The sequence below is a fragment of the Oratosquilla oratoria genome, chromosome 7 (genome assembly GCF_046742065.1).
Source record: "Oratosquilla oratoria isolate Oo_2021 chromosome 7, ASM4674206v1, whole genome shotgun sequence".
NCBI classification, from domain to species: Eukaryota; Metazoa; Arthropoda; class Malacostraca; order Stomatopoda; family Squillidae; genus Oratosquilla; species Oratosquilla oratoria.
In genome coordinates this window covers 59,986,139-60,007,627 of record NC_134783.1, presented here as the reverse complement: position 1 = coordinate 60,007,627, position 21,489 = coordinate 59,986,139, and the positions used below count along the sequence as shown (strand labels likewise).

The window sequence follows — 21,489 nt, the reverse complement described above, 5'->3', positions numbered from 1 at the left end:
GGCAAGGGATGGGTGGTGTTTAACTAGGCTGTTGCTGTGCAGCAGCACTTAAGAAGAGAGGATCTGGGCCAACATGTGCAGAGGCAGCAGCTGTGACGACAAGCAGATACAATGGTCGGCACAACAAAAACCAGCTGCAGTAGCTAGTGGGCCGTGAGGCAACAACTGTTCAAAGGCAGCTACTGCACAAAAGGGGAGCTGCAGCAGTAAGGACACCAATAACAGCAGCTGCAACAACTGAAACAACAGCTGGTTGTACCGGTTTCATCTGGCACTACAGCTTACCGGGGGACTTCTCCGGTTCTTGGCTCTCTGGAGCAGATTCAGCTTTAGGGTCGGGAGACATGGACACATATCCACCCTCCCTTTCCAACCCTTCGCTCTCCTCCTCTTTTCCCTCACCTCCCCCTCCAATGCCCTCCCCGATCTCGGCACCTCTTCCGTTCTGGGTGTCCTCGCCTGGCAGGTCCTCCTCTCCCACTGCAGGCTCATCACTCGTGAGCTCGCACGCGCCTTCGCCTATGGAGTCTGGTGATGAATGAGTCATATGGGTGACGAGTGAATGTTGGGATGGGTGATAATTCAATAGGTAATATAGGTGGGTAACCATTTCATTGGTGGTGAAAATAATAAAGAATGACACATCTTTAGTAATGTAGCTAAGGAGTAATGGAAAATATGAGGACAGTGGGTGAGAAGGATTACAGCGAAAGTGGAATTTTATAGATGTGGGTCAATAGTTGCTTTTTTAGGAATATATAATACTGAATGGTAAGCTGAAAAGCTAGATCTTGATGTGAATATAAGTATTTATTTAAGTATAATATGCAAGAAAAATCTACACTTATGGGATCTTATTTCTGAGTCTCCTTTGGTCACACATATTCACCTAATTGTAGTACACAGGAAAAGAGCAATGTTTGCTGGGTTCCATCTCCTACTCTCCAATTTATGTATTTACTGTACCTACCTAGTTGTATTTACCTAGTTGTATCTTATGGAAAGGGGAGCAATGCTCATGGTGTCCCGTCTCTGTATCTCGCCATATCTAATTTGCTTTTAAATTCTTGTATTGTTTTTGCACACACTAATGTTTTGTCTAGTATGTTCCATACATCCACCATCTGTGGGAAAGCTGGTTTTTTTCAGGTCTCTTCTATAAGTGTACTTTTTGAATTTCCATCCATGTCCTCTTGTGTTTCTCTTATCCCAACTTAGTAAGTCATTTCTATCAAGGATTATCATACCTCTCATAATTTTGTAGATGGTCAATAAGTCACCTCTTTTTCCTCTTTGTAGCATAGTCTGTAATTCTAGTTTTGACAATATTCATATGACGGTTTTGATAGTGTTGGGGTCATATTCATAGTTGCTCTCTGGATTTTCTCAATGTAACTTACATTCTTTTTAGTACTAGGTGACCAAAGTGTCACTGCATACTCCAATTTGGGCCTTATCATGTGTATGTATTTACCTAGTTGTATTATATGGGAAGGGAAGCTATGCTCATAGTGACCCATCTTTGTATCTCGCAATGTATAGTTTGTTTTTAAATTCTTGCATGGTGTTTGCACACAATATTGTTTTGTCTTATTTGTTCCAGACATCCACCACTCTGTGTGGAAATCTATTTTTTTTTTTTCAAATATCTCTTCTATAACTATCCTTATTGATTTTTTTTTCATGTCCCCTTCTTTTTCTTCTGTCCCACTTTGAGAGCAAGGACGTCCATGTCTTTCATAATTCTATAAATGGCCAGTAGATCACCTCTTTCTCTTCTTTGTTCCAGGGTTAGTAGTTTCGGTTTAGCCAATCTTTGTTCGCATGTCAATTTTGAAAGTATTGGAGCCATCTTTGTTGTTCCTCTTTGGATTCTTTCTATTTTCCTTATATTCTTTTTGTACCAGGTGTCCATGGTGTCACAGTGTACTCCAATCTTGGTCTTATCAGTGTGACTAGTATTTTCTTTACTACCTTTACCTCATCTATGTAATTAAAAGCCACCTTTATTGATCTTAACAAATTGTAGGTGTCTCTGACTATTTTGTTTATCTTCTTGTCTGGGGACATGTCTTTGGTGATGATTACTCCTAGGTCCTTTTTGGTGTAAGGATTTTTCTTTACTTCCTTTGCACCAATTTTATATTGTCCTGACCTTCTCCTTTTACTTTTTCCAAATTCCATTATACTACATTTCTTAATGTTGAAATCCACATCCCACTTCTGACTCCCATTCCCAGACCTTGTTCAGATTTCTCTGTATCGATTCACAATCTTTTTCTGTACCTTCTTTATTATTTTTGCGTCATCTACAAAGAAGTTCATATAACATTGTAAACCTTCATCCATGTCATTTACGTATATAGCAATCATTATCAGAGCCAGTACTGATACCTGTGGGACAACTCTAATCATTTCTTCTTAAGTAGATTTTTTTTATCTCTGAGCACTACTCTCATTTTTCTTCCATGCAAGAGATCATCCATTTCAATAGTTTTCCTTGTATACTTCCTATTGTTTTGAGTTTTCTTAACAATTTTTCGTGCAGTACTTTATCAAACACCTTTTGTAAGTCCAGGAAAGCAGTCTGCCCATCTGTCCCTTTCTTGTATTATATCTATTAACCTTGAATAGAAATAGATCAAATTTGTGGCACATGACCTTCCCTGTCTAAATCCAAATTGTCTTGGATTTAGTATAATGTCCTTCAGATGTTTTATCCATCTATTTTTGATAATTTTCTCACAAATTCTGGCTAAAACTTGCAAGAGAGACAGGTCCATAGTTTGTTGGGTCTTCCTTGTTTCCCCCTTTATATATTGGTATAATATTGGCATTTTTCCAGTCTTCTGGTATTTTTCCTTCTTTGAGTGAGCAATCTATTATCTTGTATATTTTTTCCATTAGTTCATCTATACATTCTTTTAGTATCCAGTTTGCAATTCTGTCCATGCCATGTGATTTTATGACATCAAGGTTCATTATTTGATCCCTTACTTCTTTCTGTGTCACAGTTATTTCTCTCATGGGGGGGGGAGGTGTCTTTCTCCACTTCTTTCATTCCAATTGTGTATGTTTTCTTTAGTGAACACATATTTGAAATCTTTGATCATAATTTCAGCCATTTCTATGTCCTCTGTGTATTTCATGTTCCCTTGATGCAGTTTTACTATTTACATATATATATAATAATTAGGTTCATCTTTACATTTGTCTATTATTCTTTTCTTTTTTCTTCCCTGTGTATTTTTACATATTTATTTCTTAGGTTGATCCATATTTGCCACTTTCCTGTTTTCTTTTTCATTTTTCTATCTTTTCTAAACTTTGTCTCTTCTCTCTTTTGCCTCACTACACTTTTTGTTATACCAGCACTTAATGTACACCTTTTCTTGTTTTTGTTTTGGTATATATTTATCCACTCCTTCATTATAGGTTTATTTTAACATCGTCCATTTTTCTTCTACCTGTACTTCTTCATTATAGAAATCTTCCCAACTCGCTTTTTGAAATAACTTTCTAAGTTTCTCAAAGTCCATTTTGTTATACAATAGTCTTCCTTTTCTGTGTTTCTCATTTCTCTCCATATATATTTCCTCTTTTAGTTTGAGCTCAAGTAGTATGTGATCACTCTTCCCAATTGGTGTCTTGTATTCAATTTTATCCACAATTTCAGACTCTGATGTAAATATTAAATCTAGTATCGACAGTTCTTCATTGTTTCTATATCTAGTATTTTCTTTTACCCAGTGAGTCATTGTGTATTCAATGGTCATGTCAAGTAGTGTGTTCTCCCAAATGTCTTCTCCACCCTTCACTGTCATCTCCCAACATATTTCTTTCAAGTTAAAATCACCCATTATTAATAGATTTCATCCTTCTTTCAGCATTTCATTTAAAGTATGCTTTGTGTCTTCCAACATTTTGGAATGGTCACTCTTTTTCCAAGAATGTGTTTTTGGGGTACATATATCATTACAAGTCTTCTACATTACATGTCACTATTTTCAACTCTTATCACAGTCAATTCTACATTATTTTCTCCAATGATCTTCGTCACATTTAAGTTTTTCTTAGTTAAAAACACAAGTCCACCCTGATTTTCCTCTCTATTTTTCATCCAGTGATTGTATAAACCTTGTCCAATGCTATTTGGTGGTAGTGGGCCTTTTAATTTCGTCTCCACAATTCCCATTATAATATCTTTTTTTTCCCAGATAATCATTTAATTCATCTAGTCCTGAAATCAGACTATGTTGGTATATGTTACCTTTAATTTTATTTTTATTTTCTGCCTTGTTTTCTGTTTCCTGCATTTCCTTTCCTTTGATGTACTACTTTCTCGGCCTCAAGTCCAGCATGCTAAAAAAAAAAAAAAACTGTCTCTATTTTCTCTCTCTCTTTTTTTTTTATTAGCTTTATTTCTTAGTGACTTGTCTCTCTCTTTTTCCTTAGCACTCATTTCCTTTCTTATCCATATACTTTTGTAGTTTTCACTTTTTGCCAACTTTCCTGTCTTTGCTAATACTTCTGCTATCATTTCTGACCTTAGTTTAGTTTTTATAGGTTAATTCTTTTCTTTTAGGTATTGCCTCAGTCTATGCACTTCTATTTCCTTTTCTATTTCTTGAGCTTCATCTTGTACTTTCAGAATTTTTTTTTTTTTGCTATTTTTCTCTTCTTTTTCTCTTAAGTACCTAACTAAATTATGTTTTTTCTTTACACCATTTACCACTATGCACTTTTCTTTTTCATCTACTAGGTCCCTGACACAATTTCATTTTTCTTTGATTACTTTAATAAATGTTTCTTTTGCATTTAATTGTACTTGCTGTTGGACAATTTCTTTAAATGCTATGTTTTTACTCTCTTGATCTAATTTCCATTGGTTTTTCATTTTTTGAAGATCTATCTCCCTTATACTATCTCTGACTTTCTAAGTCACCATTTTAATTTATTCATTTACTTCTCTTTTCAAAGCCTCATTTTGTTAGTATCTTCACTTTTCATCCTTTCATTTTAATTTTTTCTTTGATTAGTTTTTTTTTCACCTCTCTGTTTAATTCTGCATTTTTTAAATCACTTCTTTATACATTGCAAAGTATTCACTCTTTAGATCTATAATTTCTTTCTTTAACTCCTTAATCTCTTGATTCCATGAAATATTCCTATAACTCCTCTCCCTTTCTAATTCTATAATTTTACCCAGTCTTCTATCATCTCTTGCAAAGCCAGAAAAACCAAAATAACTTTCCTCTTCATACCTTTGATTCCGTTGTGGAGTCTCAATATTACAACTTTTCTTAGGGATGACACCTACCAGCAATTCAACCCTGCTCACATCTAGTCTTCTTTTGGTTGCTTTGCTATATTTCTCCCTGTTTAGACTATTGTCCATTTTTTCTTCTTTGACACTCTTTACTTTCACTCTATTAACTCATTTCGGGTACCCTCAAGCACTCCGCTTCCCACACAAAGGAATGAAAGGAATGGAAATCCTTGATAGGAATAATTTACTAAAATGACAATGGAAAAACAAGAGGTCATGAAAAGAAACTCAAAAATTATAACTATAGAGGAGATCTAAAAAAAATTGCTTCCCACACAGAGTGATGGGTATCTGGAATAACTTAGATAAAGAAACAGTGTGTGCAAATACTATTCAAGATTTTAAGAAAAAACTTGTTGCTGAAAGATACAAAGATGGGTCACCACAAGCACAGCTCCCTTCCTGTATAATACAACTAGGTAAGTACAACTAGGTAAATACAAATACCAACTAGGGATTTGTTTTTCTCCTAGTTGTATTCACCTAGTTGTATCTTACGGGAAGGGGAGCTACGCTCATGGTGTCCCATCTCTATATCTTGCAGTGTCTAAATTGTTCTCAAATTCGTGCATGGTTTTTGCACATACTATCATTTCATCCAGTTTGTTCCATACATCCACCACTCTGTGGGGAAAGCTGTTCTTTTTCAGGTCTCTTCTATAACTGTCTTTTTTGAGCTTCCTTCCATGTCCCCTTGTATTTCTTGTATCCCAATTTAGTAAGTCTTCTCTATCAAGGACTTCCATACCTCTCATGATTCTATAGATGGTCAACAAGTCTCCTCTTTCTCTTCTTTGTTCCAGAGAGAGAGTGTATGTGTGTGTGTTGTGTGCACATGTACCTTATATCTACCTAAATGTAGTGTACCTTGACCAAAGCCTGTAGATCCTATCACTCCAATTTATCATACCATGTATGTTTTTTTGGGTGCTTGTATTTACCTAGTTGTATTATACAGGAAGGGGAGCTATGCTCGTGGAGACCTGTTTTTGTATCTTGCAAGATCAAGTTTGTTCTTAAATTCTTGTATTGTGTTTGCACACACTATTTTTTCATCCAATATGTTCCATATATCTATCACTCTGTGTGGGAAGCTGTTCTTTTTCAGGTCTCTTCTGTAGTTATCCTTTTTTGAGTTTCATTGTATGTCTTCTTGTTTTTCCTCTGTCCCACTTTAATAAGTCTTCTCTATCATGGCGTTCTTTTCCTTTCATAATTCTGTAGATGGTTAATAGGTCTCCTTGTTCTCTTTTTTGTTCCAGGGTTGGCAATTCCAGTTCAGCCAGTCTTTGTCCATACGTCAGGTTTGAAGGTGTTGGGGCCATCTTTGTCGTTGCTCTTTGTATTCTTTCTAATTTTCTTATATTCTTTTTTTGTACTGGTTGACCATATCAGTGCTGCATATTCCAGTTTTGGCCTTATCAGTGTTTGTAATATTTTCTTAATTATTTCCTTATCCAGGTATTTAAAGGCCACTTTTATTGATCTCAACAAATGGTATGTTTCTCCGACTATTTTATTTATATGTTTATCTGGTGACATGACTTTGGTGATGATTACTCCTAGGTCCCTTTCAGAATTTACTTTCTTTACTTCTTTTCCATCAAGTTTATACTGTATTTACCTAGTTGTATTTTACGGGACAAGAGGTATACTCATAGTGACCTGTTCTCAAATCTCTCCACATCCAGTTTATTCATAAAATCTTGTAGTTTTGGCACTCACTGTTTCTCCATTCAGTTTGTTTCAGACATCAATCACTCTATGTGGGAAGTTATTCTTTTTCAAATCTCTTCTGTAACTCTCCTTCTTTAGCTTCTTTTTGTGTCCTCTTGTTTCTCTTCTGTCCCATTCTAATAAGTTGTCTCTATTGAGAATTTCCATCCCTTTCATAATTCTGTAAATGGTCAACAAATCACCTCTTTCTCTTCTCTGTTCCAGTGTTGATAGATGTAATTTCTCCAATCTTTGTTCATATGTCAAATTTGAGAGTGTAGGTGCCATTTTTTAGCTGCTCTTTGAATTCTTTCTAATTTTCTTATGTTCTTTTTTGTGCTACATGCCCATAGTGTTGCAGCATACTCTAGTTTAGGTCTTATTAGTGCAACCACTATTTTCTTTACCATTTCTTCATCCATGTAGTCGAAGGCCACTTTCATTGATCTTAATAAGTTAAAAGTCTCTCCAAATAATTTATTGACATATTTATCAGGTGTCAAGTCACTTGAGATAATCACTCCCAGGTCCTTTTCTGAATCAATTTTTCTGACTTCCTTGTTTCCAATTTTACATTGACCCGATATTCTATTTTTGCTTTTCCCAAATTCCATTATGCTACATTTCTTAATGTTAAAGTTCATTTCACATCTCTGACTCCATTCCCATATTTTGTCCAGGTCTTCTTGTAGTGATCTGCAATCTTCTGTGCTTACTCTCTTGAGTAATTTGGTATCATCAGCAAAGAAGTTCATGTAACAATTCACTCCCTCATCCATATCATTTAAACATCATATGGCAAACATTAAAGGAGCCAATACAGAGCCTTGTGGGATGCCACTTATCACATCTTCCCAATTCAAATTTTTGTCTCTAAGTACCACTCTCATTTTTCTCCCAGTAGCTTGCCTTGTATTCCTCCTATTATTTCAATTTTTCTTATTAATTTTTTATGTGGTACTTTGCCCAGCCATCTCTTTCTTGTATTATCTCAATTAATTTCTAGTAAAAGCATTTTAAGTTTGTGGTACATGATCTTCCACTTCTAAAGCCAAATTGTATTTACCTAGCTGTATTACATGGGAAGGGAGCTATGCTCGTGGTGACCCGTTTTTGTATCTTTCAGCATCAAGTTTTTTCTTAAAATCTTGAATAGTATTTGCACATACTGTTTCTTTATCTAAGTTATTCCAGATATCCAGTACTCTGTGTGGGAGGCTATTCATTTTCTGATCTCTTCTATAGTTATCCTTTTTGAGTTTCTTTTCATGACCTCTTTTTTTCCATTGTCATTTTTTAGTAAATTATTCCTATCAAGGATTTCCATTCCTTTCATAATTCTAAATATAGTCAGTAGATCACCTCTTTCTCTTCTCTTCTCCAGTGCTGGTAGTTCCTATTTCGATTATCTTTATTCATATGTTAATTTGGAGAGAGCTGGTGCCAACTTTGTTGTTGCTCTCTGTATTCTTTCTAGTTTCCTTATATTTTTTTTAGTACTGGGTGTCCATAGTGTCGCTGCATATTCCAGTTTTGGTCTAATCAATGTAACTACATTTTTTCTAATAATTTCTTCATCCAAGTAATCAAATGCCACTTTCCTTGACCTTAATAGGTTGAATTTTCTCTGACTATTTTGTCCTTTTCCGAGTACAGTTTTTTATTTCTTCTTCAATTCTATAATTTTTTGAAATTTTGTTTTTACTTTTTCCAAACTCCATTATGCTACACTTCTTGATATTGAAGTTCACTTCCCACTTTTGAGTCCATTTCTAGATTTTGTCCACGTCTGATTGTAATGAATCACAGTCCTCTTCTGATCTTACTTTCTTCAATATTTTTGCGTCATCTGCGAAGAAATTCATATAACATTCAACTCCTTCATCCATGTCATTTATGTACCGGTATATGGCAAACATGATTGGAGCCAGCACCGACCCTTGTGGAACACCACTTATCATTTCTTCCCATTCTGAGTATTTGTCTGTAATTACTTCTCTCATTTTTCTCCCAGTCAGGAAGCCTTCCATCCATTCTAATAATTTACCTGCAATGCCACCTATTGATTCTAATTTTCTAATTAATTTTTTGTGTTGGTGTTTGTGTTTACCTAATTGTAGTATACAGATAAGAAGCAATGCTCATGGGCCCTGTCTCTTACTCTAGATTTGATCATACATACCCTTCATGTATTTACCTAATTGTAGTACATAGAATGAAGCTTGATTTTATGGAACCAGTATACAGTACTGCATACAGTATAGTGTCCAAAATGTTCTGGATGCTTATGATTTCATATTAAAGTTACTATTATCATCCTTGATTTTTAAGACCAGATTTAAAAAATTGAAACATGGCAACCTACAAAGATTGGTTACCTCTAGACAAAATTTGAAGGAAACAGAACACATACACTGAAAATCATTATTATATTTGCAATTCAATCTTAAAAATTACGTGTCCAAAATGATCCAGACACTTTAATTTACCTGGATTAATTTACTTAATTGCCTGTCACCTACATAACAATTTGCTTTATTCACATTATTGGAATGTAACTCAGGACAGGCCCAGTCCTTCTACAGTGAACATACCTCAAAACACTACTACTTTTCTCTCTCTGTGAAAACTAATTGGAAAATTGCATTGCCAACACAAACTCTCAATTAGTCATTGCTGAGACTGTAAAATATCCCAAAAGTGTAGTGAATGACATTTTGAAGAAGTATGACATGACTAGTACATGTAAGGCAGGAAAACCCACTGGTAGGCTGAGAAAAACTACAGTAAAGCAAGATCGAGCCATTTGCCACATTGTGAGAAAGGATTGCTTTGCAACAGCTGCAGCAGTTTTCTGTGAGATCAGAGAGACTATGGCAATCAATGTGTCTAGCAAACTGTGTCATGTTGTCTTAATGAAGAAGATTTTCATGCTCGCACACCTTCAGTCACACCACTGATGAGGGTGCAGTCACAAAGGCAGACCCTTACCCTCTCCCCAAAATATATTATCTCATTGAGGAAGTCTCTGCTGCAAAGTACCTGCCAAAATTGGACTTAATGAAAGGATACCATCAGATCCCTCTTACAAGCAGAGCTACTGAGATCTGCTTTTGTTACTCCACACAGGCACTTTCAAAACAAAGTGACTCCATTTGGAATGAAGAATAGTGGAGCATCCTTTCAGCACCTTGTAAATTGGCTAGTCAAGGGATTGTCAGGTGTTAGAGCATATTGGATGACACAGTTCTGTTCTCTGATACATGGAGTGATCACATACACAGGTTGAAGGGTTTACTTGACAGACTAAAACAAGCCCAGCTTACTGTCAACCTGAAGAAGAGTGCCTTTGGGAAGAGCACCACTGACTATCTAGGACCTCAAGTCAGCCAGAATTGCATCACACCATTAGAAGCCATAGTGAAGGACATTATGGAATTCCAGGTCTTAAAGACACAACCGAAGAATCGAAAGATTCATGGGCATGCTTGGATTCTATCGGAGGTACTGTCCAAACCTTGCAGGGGTAGCTGCTTCTTTAACCACATACTCTCTTATAATCATTTCAGATGGGATGAAGGTGCTGATGCAGCCATTGAGGAATATAAAAAGCTTCTATCGGATTGTCCTGAGTTGATAGCTCCAGATTATAGTAAGAATTTTTATCTTTTTTTGTGATGCCAGCCATGTAGCAGTGGGTGCTATGCTTGCTCAGGAGAAGGATGGTTTCATGAGGCCCATCTCATTCATGTCTCAAATCCTTAGGGATTATCAAAGTTGGTATTCTACCATTGAAAAGGGGCCCCTTAGCCTCATATTAGCTTTGAAGAAATTCCAAATTTTTCTAGATAAAGAAGTGATCATTCTGAGTGACCATAACCCCCTGTAATATATCATAGGTGGAAAAACAAAAAATGACAGATTAGCTAGATGGGCATTAGATATGACCTAAGTGTTCAACACATCCCGGGAAAACTAAATGTAGTAGCTGATGCCTTGTCATGTCCTGATACAAAATGTTCAAGCCTTGCTTAACAGGCTTAACATTTTTATCCAGGGAAGGGGGATATGTTATGTTCCATGGCATGCCATGTATCATGTGTCATGTTCTCTGATGTGCCATAATGGATATAACACAAAGAGACACAGATGTGGCACCATAAGCCACATCCTAGCAAGAGCCATAATTGCTTGCCATCTTTAATGTAAATGACTATTGATGTTAAAGTCAACCAATAAGTTTGTTATCTTAAGTTAGAAAATATCTAAACATGAATTATGCTTTTTCTCATATAAGTGTCCCAGTTGCAGGAGGACTTACAAACTGGCAGGGGAGTACATGAGGCACTTCTGTCCAAGATCAAAGGTTGCCATGAATAATAATGCAAAGAAGTGGTGTCCTCTTAACATTATATGTATTCTTTTATTAATCTAGATAACTAGAAATTGATGATTTGTAAACCTTCTTCACACAAAAATAAAGAAATGTATAGATTGTGTGAAACTAGGTAAACAGAGGTAAATTAGGATTATATTCATAATAAAATGGCACTTGCCATTGGCACTGTGTTGTGCAGTCTTGGTATAAACCTAAGAGATGCAGGCAATGGTGTCCCTCTCATTCCCTTGCTCGTGCCCTGTGCATATCCGATATACACCAGGCTAAGGTACATTGTATATTTTTATATAATGTGAATTAAATAGTTTTGCACCTCACCCTTTTGTTTGTCCCTGTGAAGTGAGAAAATCCCTTTAAAAGGCAAATTATCACACTAGCTACTGGACTGAAGGAACTGTTCAAATCATGGCCGAGATTTGATACATCAGCTCAAATGCAGAGGCTAGTCCATGACACCTCAGGCAAGAGTTCAAATCCCAGTATGAGAGTTTAATAATTCCATATGTTATAGTGACACAAATATATATATATATATATATATATATATATATATATATATATATATATATATATATATATATATATATATATGCACACATACATATATATATCATATATATATATATATATACATATATATATATATATATGCACACATACATATATATATATAATATATATATATATATATATATATACAAATATATTATATATATGTATATTTATATATATATATATATATATATTATATATACACACATTTTTATCAATCACAATACACTTTAATTCTAAGCCATCAACATTGAGAGACTCAAGGAGGCCAACATGAAGAAATTGAAATGTGGTACTACCAAGGACTCTGCATGTTGGCCTCCTAGAGTCTCTCTCGATGTTGAATGTTGATGGCTTAGAATTAAAGTGTATTGTGGTTGATAAAAATGTATATTTGTTCACTGGGACCCATTCATTGTGTGTATATATATATATATACACACACACACACAAACATACCAATTTTGAAAACTGAAAAGTTCCAAAATATTTTATATTTCGGGGGGAGGGGGAGCAGAAAGATGTTAATTACAAGTTTTGTTTGGTGGGAAAATACAGTGGTACCTCTAGAACTTGAATGCCCTAATACTCGAATAACTTGGAATTTTGAGTAAAAATTTAAGGAAAAATTTGCCACGAATTATGAATCATTTTTCAAAATTTGAATGAATTTTCAAATGTTCTAGATGTTTCTTGCATGTATTCATCTTTGTGTTGTTCTCTAACCATGCTCTCTCAGTTTTCTGTTTCATTCTTGAAGCTGTTGTGAAAGCATTTGTGATATCTAGTTTTTGGAATTTCAGTTATTGTCTTAGCATTTGAATGGCCTTCTACAACAAATTATATTTGAATTCCAAGGCAACACTGTAGACTTGACCTGACACCGTAGCTTGGGTGACATGACCATGCTTGCCAAGTAGGCTGCCTCTTACCACCAAACGTGAAATCATTTGAACCACAGTGCAGTGCTGTGAAGTGCAGTCAGCTGATGGTGTATGTCTGTGGTCATGTGCATATGTGCACATTAACTGTCTTGCTTTATTCCACTTACATGTGGATATTCATATGTTCTTCTACAAAAATATTGTGATTTTGTGTATGGTTGAAATTTGTGTATTTATGGCTTAAGCAATGTTTCATTGTTCACCCTTTTAATTATTTCATTATGTTATTTATCAGTATATCACTATAAATAAGCTGTAATAATACTGGTCTTTATTTATCCTAACTATTGTGAATATTTCACACATTTCTGCTGCAGTATAAAAAAAAAATGAATATGGGGTGTTGACCAGATTCCACTGGGGCAGCTAGCATTTGTTTCAAAATTCAAAAAATCCCGAAATCGAAAATACAACTGGTCCCAAGGGCTTTGGATCTGTATATCTGTATATATACATATATATATATATATATATATATATATATATATATATATATATATATATATATATATATATATATACATATATATATATATATATGTATACATGAGGTCCAGATTATAGGCCTATCCAGACATTTACAATTTCAAGGAATGCTTCTAACTAGGACAATGGTGCCCTACTCTCCTTCAAAGTAGCCTCCTTTGGACCTCACACACTTCTCCCAGTGTTCCTTCCATGTTTCAAAACATTTTGCAAAGTCCTTTTTTGGGATCTTCATCAGCTGGCTTGTCGCATTCTTCTTAATTTCGTCTATGGCCTTTAGCTTTGAGAAAATCCAGAAATCACAGGAGCTAGATCTGGGCTGTAGGGGGGCTGAATGAGCTGAGTGATGGAATATTTTGCCAAAAATCCCTGCATGACACGTGAAGAATGGGCAGGTGCATTATCACTGCATCCCTCAGATAGTGAAGAACTTCAATGTTTGGTCTTGAGGAGCATACTCGTGGTGGACAACACCCTGATAATAATAATAATAAAAAAAATGTCAACATGACTTTGACTTTGCATCAACTTTGCCATGACTTTTCTGGACATGGAGATGCAGGTGACTTCCATTGGCTAGACTGGGCTTTGTTTCTGGGTTATAGCCATAGGCCCATGACTCATCTCCGGTTATTTCTTGTTTCAGGGAATTTGAGTCATTTGTAGCAGCTTGAAGCATGTCCTCTGAAGTTTTAGCACAAAACTCCTTCTGCTCACGGGTCAGGAGACGCGGGACGAATTTTGCCGCCACACGTGTCATGCCCAGATCTTCCGTCAAAATCTCTGAAACACTTGTCTGTGGGATACCAAGATCATCTTCTAATTCTCAGAGTGTCAATCACCAATTTTCATTAATTGCAGTCTTCACACATTCAACATTTTCAGGTGTTCTGCTTGTTGAAGGCCTACCAGAATGTGGATCACTTTCAACAGATTCTCAGCCTTCTTTGAAGTGTTTGTACCACATCTTTATCTGTGCTTCTTCACTCATTAAATCATCCTGGAATGCTTTCTTAATCATTCAAATAGATTCCACTAACGAATATTCAAGTTTGCAACAAAACTTGACACAGATTCACTGATCTACTTGCTCAGTCACTGTCAATGCGACAGTTAAACAGTACACACCTTCACTCAACTGTGTCTGGCCGGTAAATGATTTGTCATATGGGACTATGGCCACTCACGCATGCACAGTAGTTTTTTTTTTTCATTGTTAGCCAACTTTTGTTAGGAATGCACTACCAGTTCTGCAAATATTCATAATGGCTGGATACTTTCTGGACAGACCTCGTGTATAAATATATATATATATATATATATATACACACATATATACATGTATTGGTGAGGACCATGGAGTTTGATGCTTTCTTCACACCTTCAATATGTTGCAGGAACCTGTGCCCCATTCTCAAGAAGTTAAGGTTCATCAGGTATATGTTAAAAAGGACCTCTAAGGCACAGAGGCCCAGCCCTGATGCTTTCTGGGGAAGGTGCTGACTGTGCAACCAAGCAAGCCACACAAGGTTCCTGTGTCAAGGGGTACAAAGGATGCATTCCCTAGACTGACTGGATCCCCCTACATTCCAACCATGCTGTTGGAACTGTGGTCAGCATGGCCACAGAACAGACACTTGCCTACAAACCAAGATGGTGGAGTAGGATGGAAACCCTACCAGGCTGGGTACACAGCCCAAGACTCAGCTATTTTCCACAGGGCCCCATGTAGAGTATTCTGTTGCAGCACCACTACAAAACAAATACATAACTGCAGAGGTTTCTGAATAATGTCAAGGCCAAGGTATAAGGTTTTCTATTTTGTCATTTATTTTCCCAAATGTAGTTAGAGGAATTCCTAAGTAGATGAACTTGTCAATTCAAGAGATTTTGTATTTGCTTACACTGAATGTTATTTCTTCGTTCTGTATGCTTGAGTCTTGGTTTAGGTTTTCAGTTTTGTTGGCAGTGATGACAAGTTCTAATTGTCTTTATACATCATAGATGTTGATATTTCTTTGAAGCTTTTCTAGTATGATTGGAATACAATGTTGCCTGCATTTTCTTTATTCTGGATTTTAGGCAGCTTAGATTAAAGAGTCTGCCATTGAATCAACATCAAAAGGGCATAAAGTCTATGAAATAGATTAAAATGACTAGGAAACACATCCTAGCTTGATGCCCACTTTTAAAATATCTAACACAAGTCCATCTGCAATCACTCTGGCTATTATTCTTGAGTGGAATTCCATGATGATAAGGGGGGGGGGCATTGGAACTTGCCAATAGTGTCAAATGCTTTGGTTAAGTCAATGAAAGCCAGATGAAAGCCATGTTGTTGTTTATAGAACTTTTCCTGGATTTACTTGGTAATGAAGATCACATTAATAATGGAGCACTCTAGATGGAAACTAAACTGGTCCTCGAAAACAGCATTAGTGATATAATGTAAAAGGCAGAACAAAATTATTCTTGGAAAAAAAAAACAGCAGTTGCCAGGGGAGATATTCCTTGATAATTTACACAGTTGGAGCTGTTACCTTTCTTCTTATAAGGTATGACTCATTACATCCTTCAGTGCTCAAGAAATCATTCCAGTTTCCCATATGGTAACCACAACTTGTGTACTCTTTTAGTAAGCATGCAACCTTCACATTTAAAAAATTCTCCTGATAGTTCACCAGGCCCAGCAGCTTTATTATTCTTGTTGTTGTCTGAATTCATAATTGGTGAGACAGAAGGGACTTGTTCCAATATATTTGTATTCATAGGATTAACACAGCTGAGGAAGTTGCTCAGGTATTCAGTCCAATGTGTTAGTATGTCCTGGCAGTCTTTGATAAGTACTATGCTGTCTTCTTAACAAAAAAAGGGGAGAAGTCTTCTTTTTGGGCCACATACCCATTTGATAGTCATTAAACTTACAAAGGTTATTCACATCAATATAACCCTGTATTTCAGCATCTTTTTGGGGGGGGGGAGGGAGAGGGTAATGATCAGTTTTAAGTGGCCACAAAGTCTTCTGGGTTTTGTATGCAATGAAACAAAGGCTTCTCTTAAAACTACAGAGAAAGGGCTGTTAAACACTGCATTATGAGGTTGATTTTTATAATAAGGGAGCAGCCACCTGGCCTAATAAGTGGCTTGAAACAGGATTTGTTTGGGCTACCTTTTCTAGCTCCCTCTGACTGAGGTGGGCAGCACCTTCCTAAACAGAGCTGCTCAGTCACACAGACAGCAACATAGAAGCTTACCATTTTCTTATCAGCCCCAGGGATGATCGTATCTATACAGCATATGTGTAGAGTGTGAGCTAGGGGATGGTAGCTCTATCCAAAGCCTGCCTCCTTCTCCTCCCCTTACATTGCCACTGGGCATTTTTTATGATAGATGAATAGAAAGATGGAAAAAAATATGCAAAATAAGGAGATTAGGGTGGAAAAGGGGTTGCATCGGTCACCAGTCCTATAATCTTGACTCTGGAGACTGGGACTCGGTGGCAAGGTTGGACCAAGGTGACCAGTAGGACTACAGAGCTGTAGCACAAGAATCCTGTCACTGGTTAGGAACTGTTTTCAAACTGGCACCCACTGTTGATTTTTTTTAAGTTGTCTCCCTTAGACTAGGCCTGGCTAGAGTAACCCATAAACCTTATGGTACAAGGTTGGTATGGTTTCAGGACATGTACACACATTGGTGAGCTTGCAAACCATACCTCTGAGGCTCCCTGCTACTCCAAGATCTTCATATAGGTCCAGCCTTGCAGTGATCAGTGGCCACAAAGAGATATTGTAGGAGTCTTGATGGTAGAAAAGTTAATGATTTCACATTACATCACAATGTGTGCTCTGACTCTGACATGAGAACACACCCACCCATTGCTCAGTCTCTGGGACTCCTGTCTCAAGACTTAACAAGAATGCTAACCATGATAAGGGTGGGTGGCCACGGACTCAAGGAATTTGTCCCTTGGATTGATTTTTTTTTTCATCTGTCTGAATATGTAACATACATTCCTCACTGGCAAGAAACCAGTGTGCATTTACCTAGTTGTATTTTACGGAATGAGAGCTATGCTCGTAGTGACCCATTTTCGTAACTCTCCGCATCCAGCTTATTCTTAAAATCGTGTATAGTTTTGGCATTCACTGTTTCTCCATTTAGTTTATTCCAGACATCAATCACTCTGTGTGGGAAGCTATTCTTTTTCAGGTCTCTTCTATAACTGTCCTTCTTTAGTTTCTTTTTGTGTCCTCTTGTTTCTCTTCTGTCCCACTTTAATAAGTCATCTCTATTGAGAATTTCCATCCCTTTCATAATTCTGTAAATGGTCAATAAATCACCTGTTTCTCTTCTCTGTTCCAGTGTTGACAGATGTAATTTCTCCAATCTTTGTTTGTATGTCAGATTTCACATTGTAGGTGCCATTTTTGTCGCTGCTCTATGGATTCTTTCTAATATTCTTATGTTCTTTGTGTTGGGTGACCACAATGTTGCAGCACATTCTAGTTTAGGTCTTATCAGTGTAACCACTATTTTTTTAACCATCTCCTCATCTATGTAGTCAAAGGCCACTTTCATTGATCTTAGTACGTCAAAAGTCTCTCCATTATTTGCTGACAACTAGACCATGTATCATGAATATATGCACTTACATTTACATTAATTTATATTAATATGCCTACTCATGCTTATATCTATATATATCACATATTCATGTCATATATCTTTATCAGTTATATGATTATCTTTTATTCTTAATACTTGTGTATTCTTGTGTAGCCTATATTAAATTCCCATGATTTTAATGTAACCCTTCCAATTGAGGACATCATTTGCATAAGCTGAACAATTTGCATAGGGCCAGCTAAAATAAAAGTATAAGTTCTCAAACACAGTGAAAGGTTTTTTGGAGATGGGTTTAACCCCTCACTTGAACAAAATTGCCTGGCAAAAGATAAAATGGATATTTCACAAATGCAGTAAAAGAAATGCACTTACAAAGGGCTTAATATAAAAAAGATAATAATAAATAATAATGATAATAATAATAATAATGATAATAATAAGAATAATAACAATAATTGTACATTTTGTATACCATGGTGAAATAGCAATGACTTAACAATAACTTAGAAAAAGTTTTAAAGCAAAAAATCACATATTCTTTACTAAAAGAAGGTACAGTATTAGTAACATGAGCTGGAATGACGAGTCTGAGAAGTGATATGAATACAATAGTAGCATTTTTGTGACATGCATCAAAGCACTCAAACACTCAAGTGAGTTTGTGGTACGACACTTGAGCAAATAAATTATAATTATGTATAATATAGCTTTTGTAGTCCTAAGCAAATTAATAATCTACTTGGTTTGCTGCATTAATGAACAGCCTATTTTCAGTAATTCATACAAAAAGTAGTTGTAATGGGTGATAACATACATCTTTGTTATATTTTTGTCAACTTATAAAAACTTGAGTGTATAAAAGGCTGAATAAAATTATTGGCCTAACTTTGTAAGTTATAATGACAAATAGTTTTGGTCATAACAACTGTTCCTTGTAACAAAATTAGTAAAAAAAATTTATCAATTATGGCAGACCGGATTGAGGCTGAACTGCTTCAATGCCATACTACCTAAAAGGTGTGGTCTTAAAGCGAACAAAGCTAGAAAGCAGAGGTTGGTGTGAGAGATGGTGATGATTTTGAGGCTGCAGTCTTGACCTTCCCCACCCCACCCCATCAAATCCAATGACCGAAGTCAAGGACAAGAATATTGTAGCAGGGCTACTAGCGCTATCACGGGCACATGTGCAGGTGGGTTTGGGAGCATATATAGTAGACAGTTATTGTCTCAGCCCCACAGCCGGTCTGCCACAGGCAACCTGAAGAAAGATGGACAGACAGATAGACAAACACCAGACAGAGAGATCAGTACGTACCTGATTTTTCAGTTTCCGGGACCTCGCCCGTAGAAAGACTGCGTCCGAGCTGGCCGCGTTTGCTGGCGGCGCCATAGCCGGATCCAGAGGGGCCGTGGGAGGTCATCCGTTGGCTAAACTCACTAGCAGGGTTAGAAGAAGGGGCTACATCAGCATCTGCGCGAGGCTCATTACTAGGAGGACTATTGGCATCAAATTCAAAGTACTCGGGGTGCTCATTAATGCTAACAGAGGAGCTGTGTCGTACACGGGGCGAGTGGGGGTGAGAGGGGTTAGGGTGCGGGGTGTCAGGGTCAAAGGCGGAGTCGGGGTCGGCCTCCTCCCGCAGGATGGGGTCAGGCCCGGTGCTGCGGGTTGGACAATCCGAGTACTGGGTGGGGGCTGAGGAACCTGCTGCACAAGCATCAGTGTGCGCGTGGGCGAAGGATTGGCTACTGTGGTGGGACGGGTGCATAGTGATGGTGGTAGTATTGGTGGTAGTGCTCGTGCTGGAATGGAGCTGGTTGTCTCGTCTACTGCCGCTGGAGGCCGGTGGGAGGCCTGGGTGATAGTCGTAGTAGTTGTCATAGTAGGTACGATGTTGGTCTTCCAGCTGTCGGGCACCACCGCCCTCCTGCTCGCTACCTTCATAACGAGGGTCACATGCGTGTCGATCATAATATTGGAGGTCAGGCTTCTTGTCCATGGTGTACCCGATCAGGTCATCTCGGTATTCGTAGTTACATGACACGTCTTCGAGACCTGGTGAATTGGCACCACCCTGCTCATAGGGGTTGGTAGCCATGGCAGCACTACTATCAGAATGGGCAACCTGGTACTCCGGGTCCCTCCAGTCTCTTGGATTTCTTCCCTCTGAATCCCTCAGTCCTCTAGGATCTCCAAAGTCTCTGGAGTCAACCATGCCTCTTGAGTCCCTTCCATCTCGTAGATCTCTGCCATCTCTCGAATCCCAGATATCTCTTGAGCCCTTGGTTTCCCTTGGTTCCCGCATATCCCTCAAGTCCCTAGCGTCTCTTGGGTCCCTGGTGTCTCTCAGATCCTTGGAATCTCTAGAATCCCTAACATCCCTAGGATCTCTGATTTCTCTTGAATCTCTGATGTCTCTTAGATCCCTGAAATCTCGTGGATCTCTTATTTCTCTTATGTCTCTGATCTCTCTTGGGTCCTTGATACTCCTTGTATCTCTGATATCTCTTGGATCCCTGGGATCTCTGGCACTCCTAACATCTCTGGGGTCCCTCATATCTCTTGGATCCCCAGTATCTCTTAGTTCCCTGGAATCTCTAACGTCTCTTAAGTCCCTGGTTTCTCTTGAATCTCTAGTATCCCTTTGATCTCCAAGTTCTCTTAGATCCCTAGTACCTCTTAGATCTTCAGTGTCTCTTGGTTCCCGGATATCTCTTGAATCTCTGACATCTCTTGGATCCATAACATCTCTTACATCTCGGATATCTCTTGTATCCCTGACATCCCTTGGGTCTCTTACATCCCTTATGTTTCTTGTTGACCTTAGATCTCTGCCTTCTCGTAAGTCCCCAATTTCCCTTAAATCTCTAATATTTCTAGTGTCTGTGGAATCTCTCGGATTTATTGCTTCTCTTGTGTCATGGATATCTAGTGAATCTCTTCGATCGATTCGTTCTGAGAAATTTCTTTGGTCAACATTGTATCCTGGATCTCTTGAAATTTTGGAATCTCTCATATCTCTGGCAGCTAACTGATCTCGCTGCTGGTCATAGTAGTCATCATCTAATGGATGGTCACTGGCCATCTGTTTTCGATTAGCTGGTCGTCCTTCAAAAGTAGGAGACATCTCACTCTTGCTTTGCACCCTATGGTTATGCTGAATAATGTCCTGCCTTCGCCCATCAGTAGCCATGAACATACTGTCAACAGAGGGTTCATAACCTTCTTTGACTCGGTTATGTCGAAACACTTGGTTTAGAGGTGCACCCCTCATGCCATGATGATGAAAACTGGAAGGTGCTATATGAGGTGACTTCTCAGAGGTAGCCATGGCCTCATCATATGCCTGTAGCCGCGATGAGTTCTGACGCACAAGTAACGCAGTCTCTGTGTTAGCTCTGCTAAACATTCTTTTTGGGTCCCCATAGTGAGT

General features: G+C 37.5%; 1 protein-coding gene across 12 annotated transcripts in view; it reads right to left on the bottom strand.

The window, feature by feature from the left end:
* Nucleotides 1-21,489, bottom strand: part of Rim (Rab3 interacting molecule) — a 651,951-nt gene that overhangs the window by 173,417 nt on the left and 457,045 nt on the right. For 9 of the 12 annotated variants that reach the window (XM_076188289.1, XM_076188288.1, XM_076188280.1 and 6 more), the window contains 2 exons: nt 19,371-19,492; nt 286-528 (listed from right to left, as the gene is read on the bottom strand). In XM_076188289.1, the coding sequence (XP_076044404.1) occupies nt 286-528; nt 19,371-19,492 (365 nt within the window). The remainder of the gene's footprint in view (nt 1-285; nt 529-19,370; nt 19,493-21,489) is intronic. The other 3 variants (XM_076188283.1, XM_076188284.1, XM_076188282.1) reach the window with 2 other exon arrangements.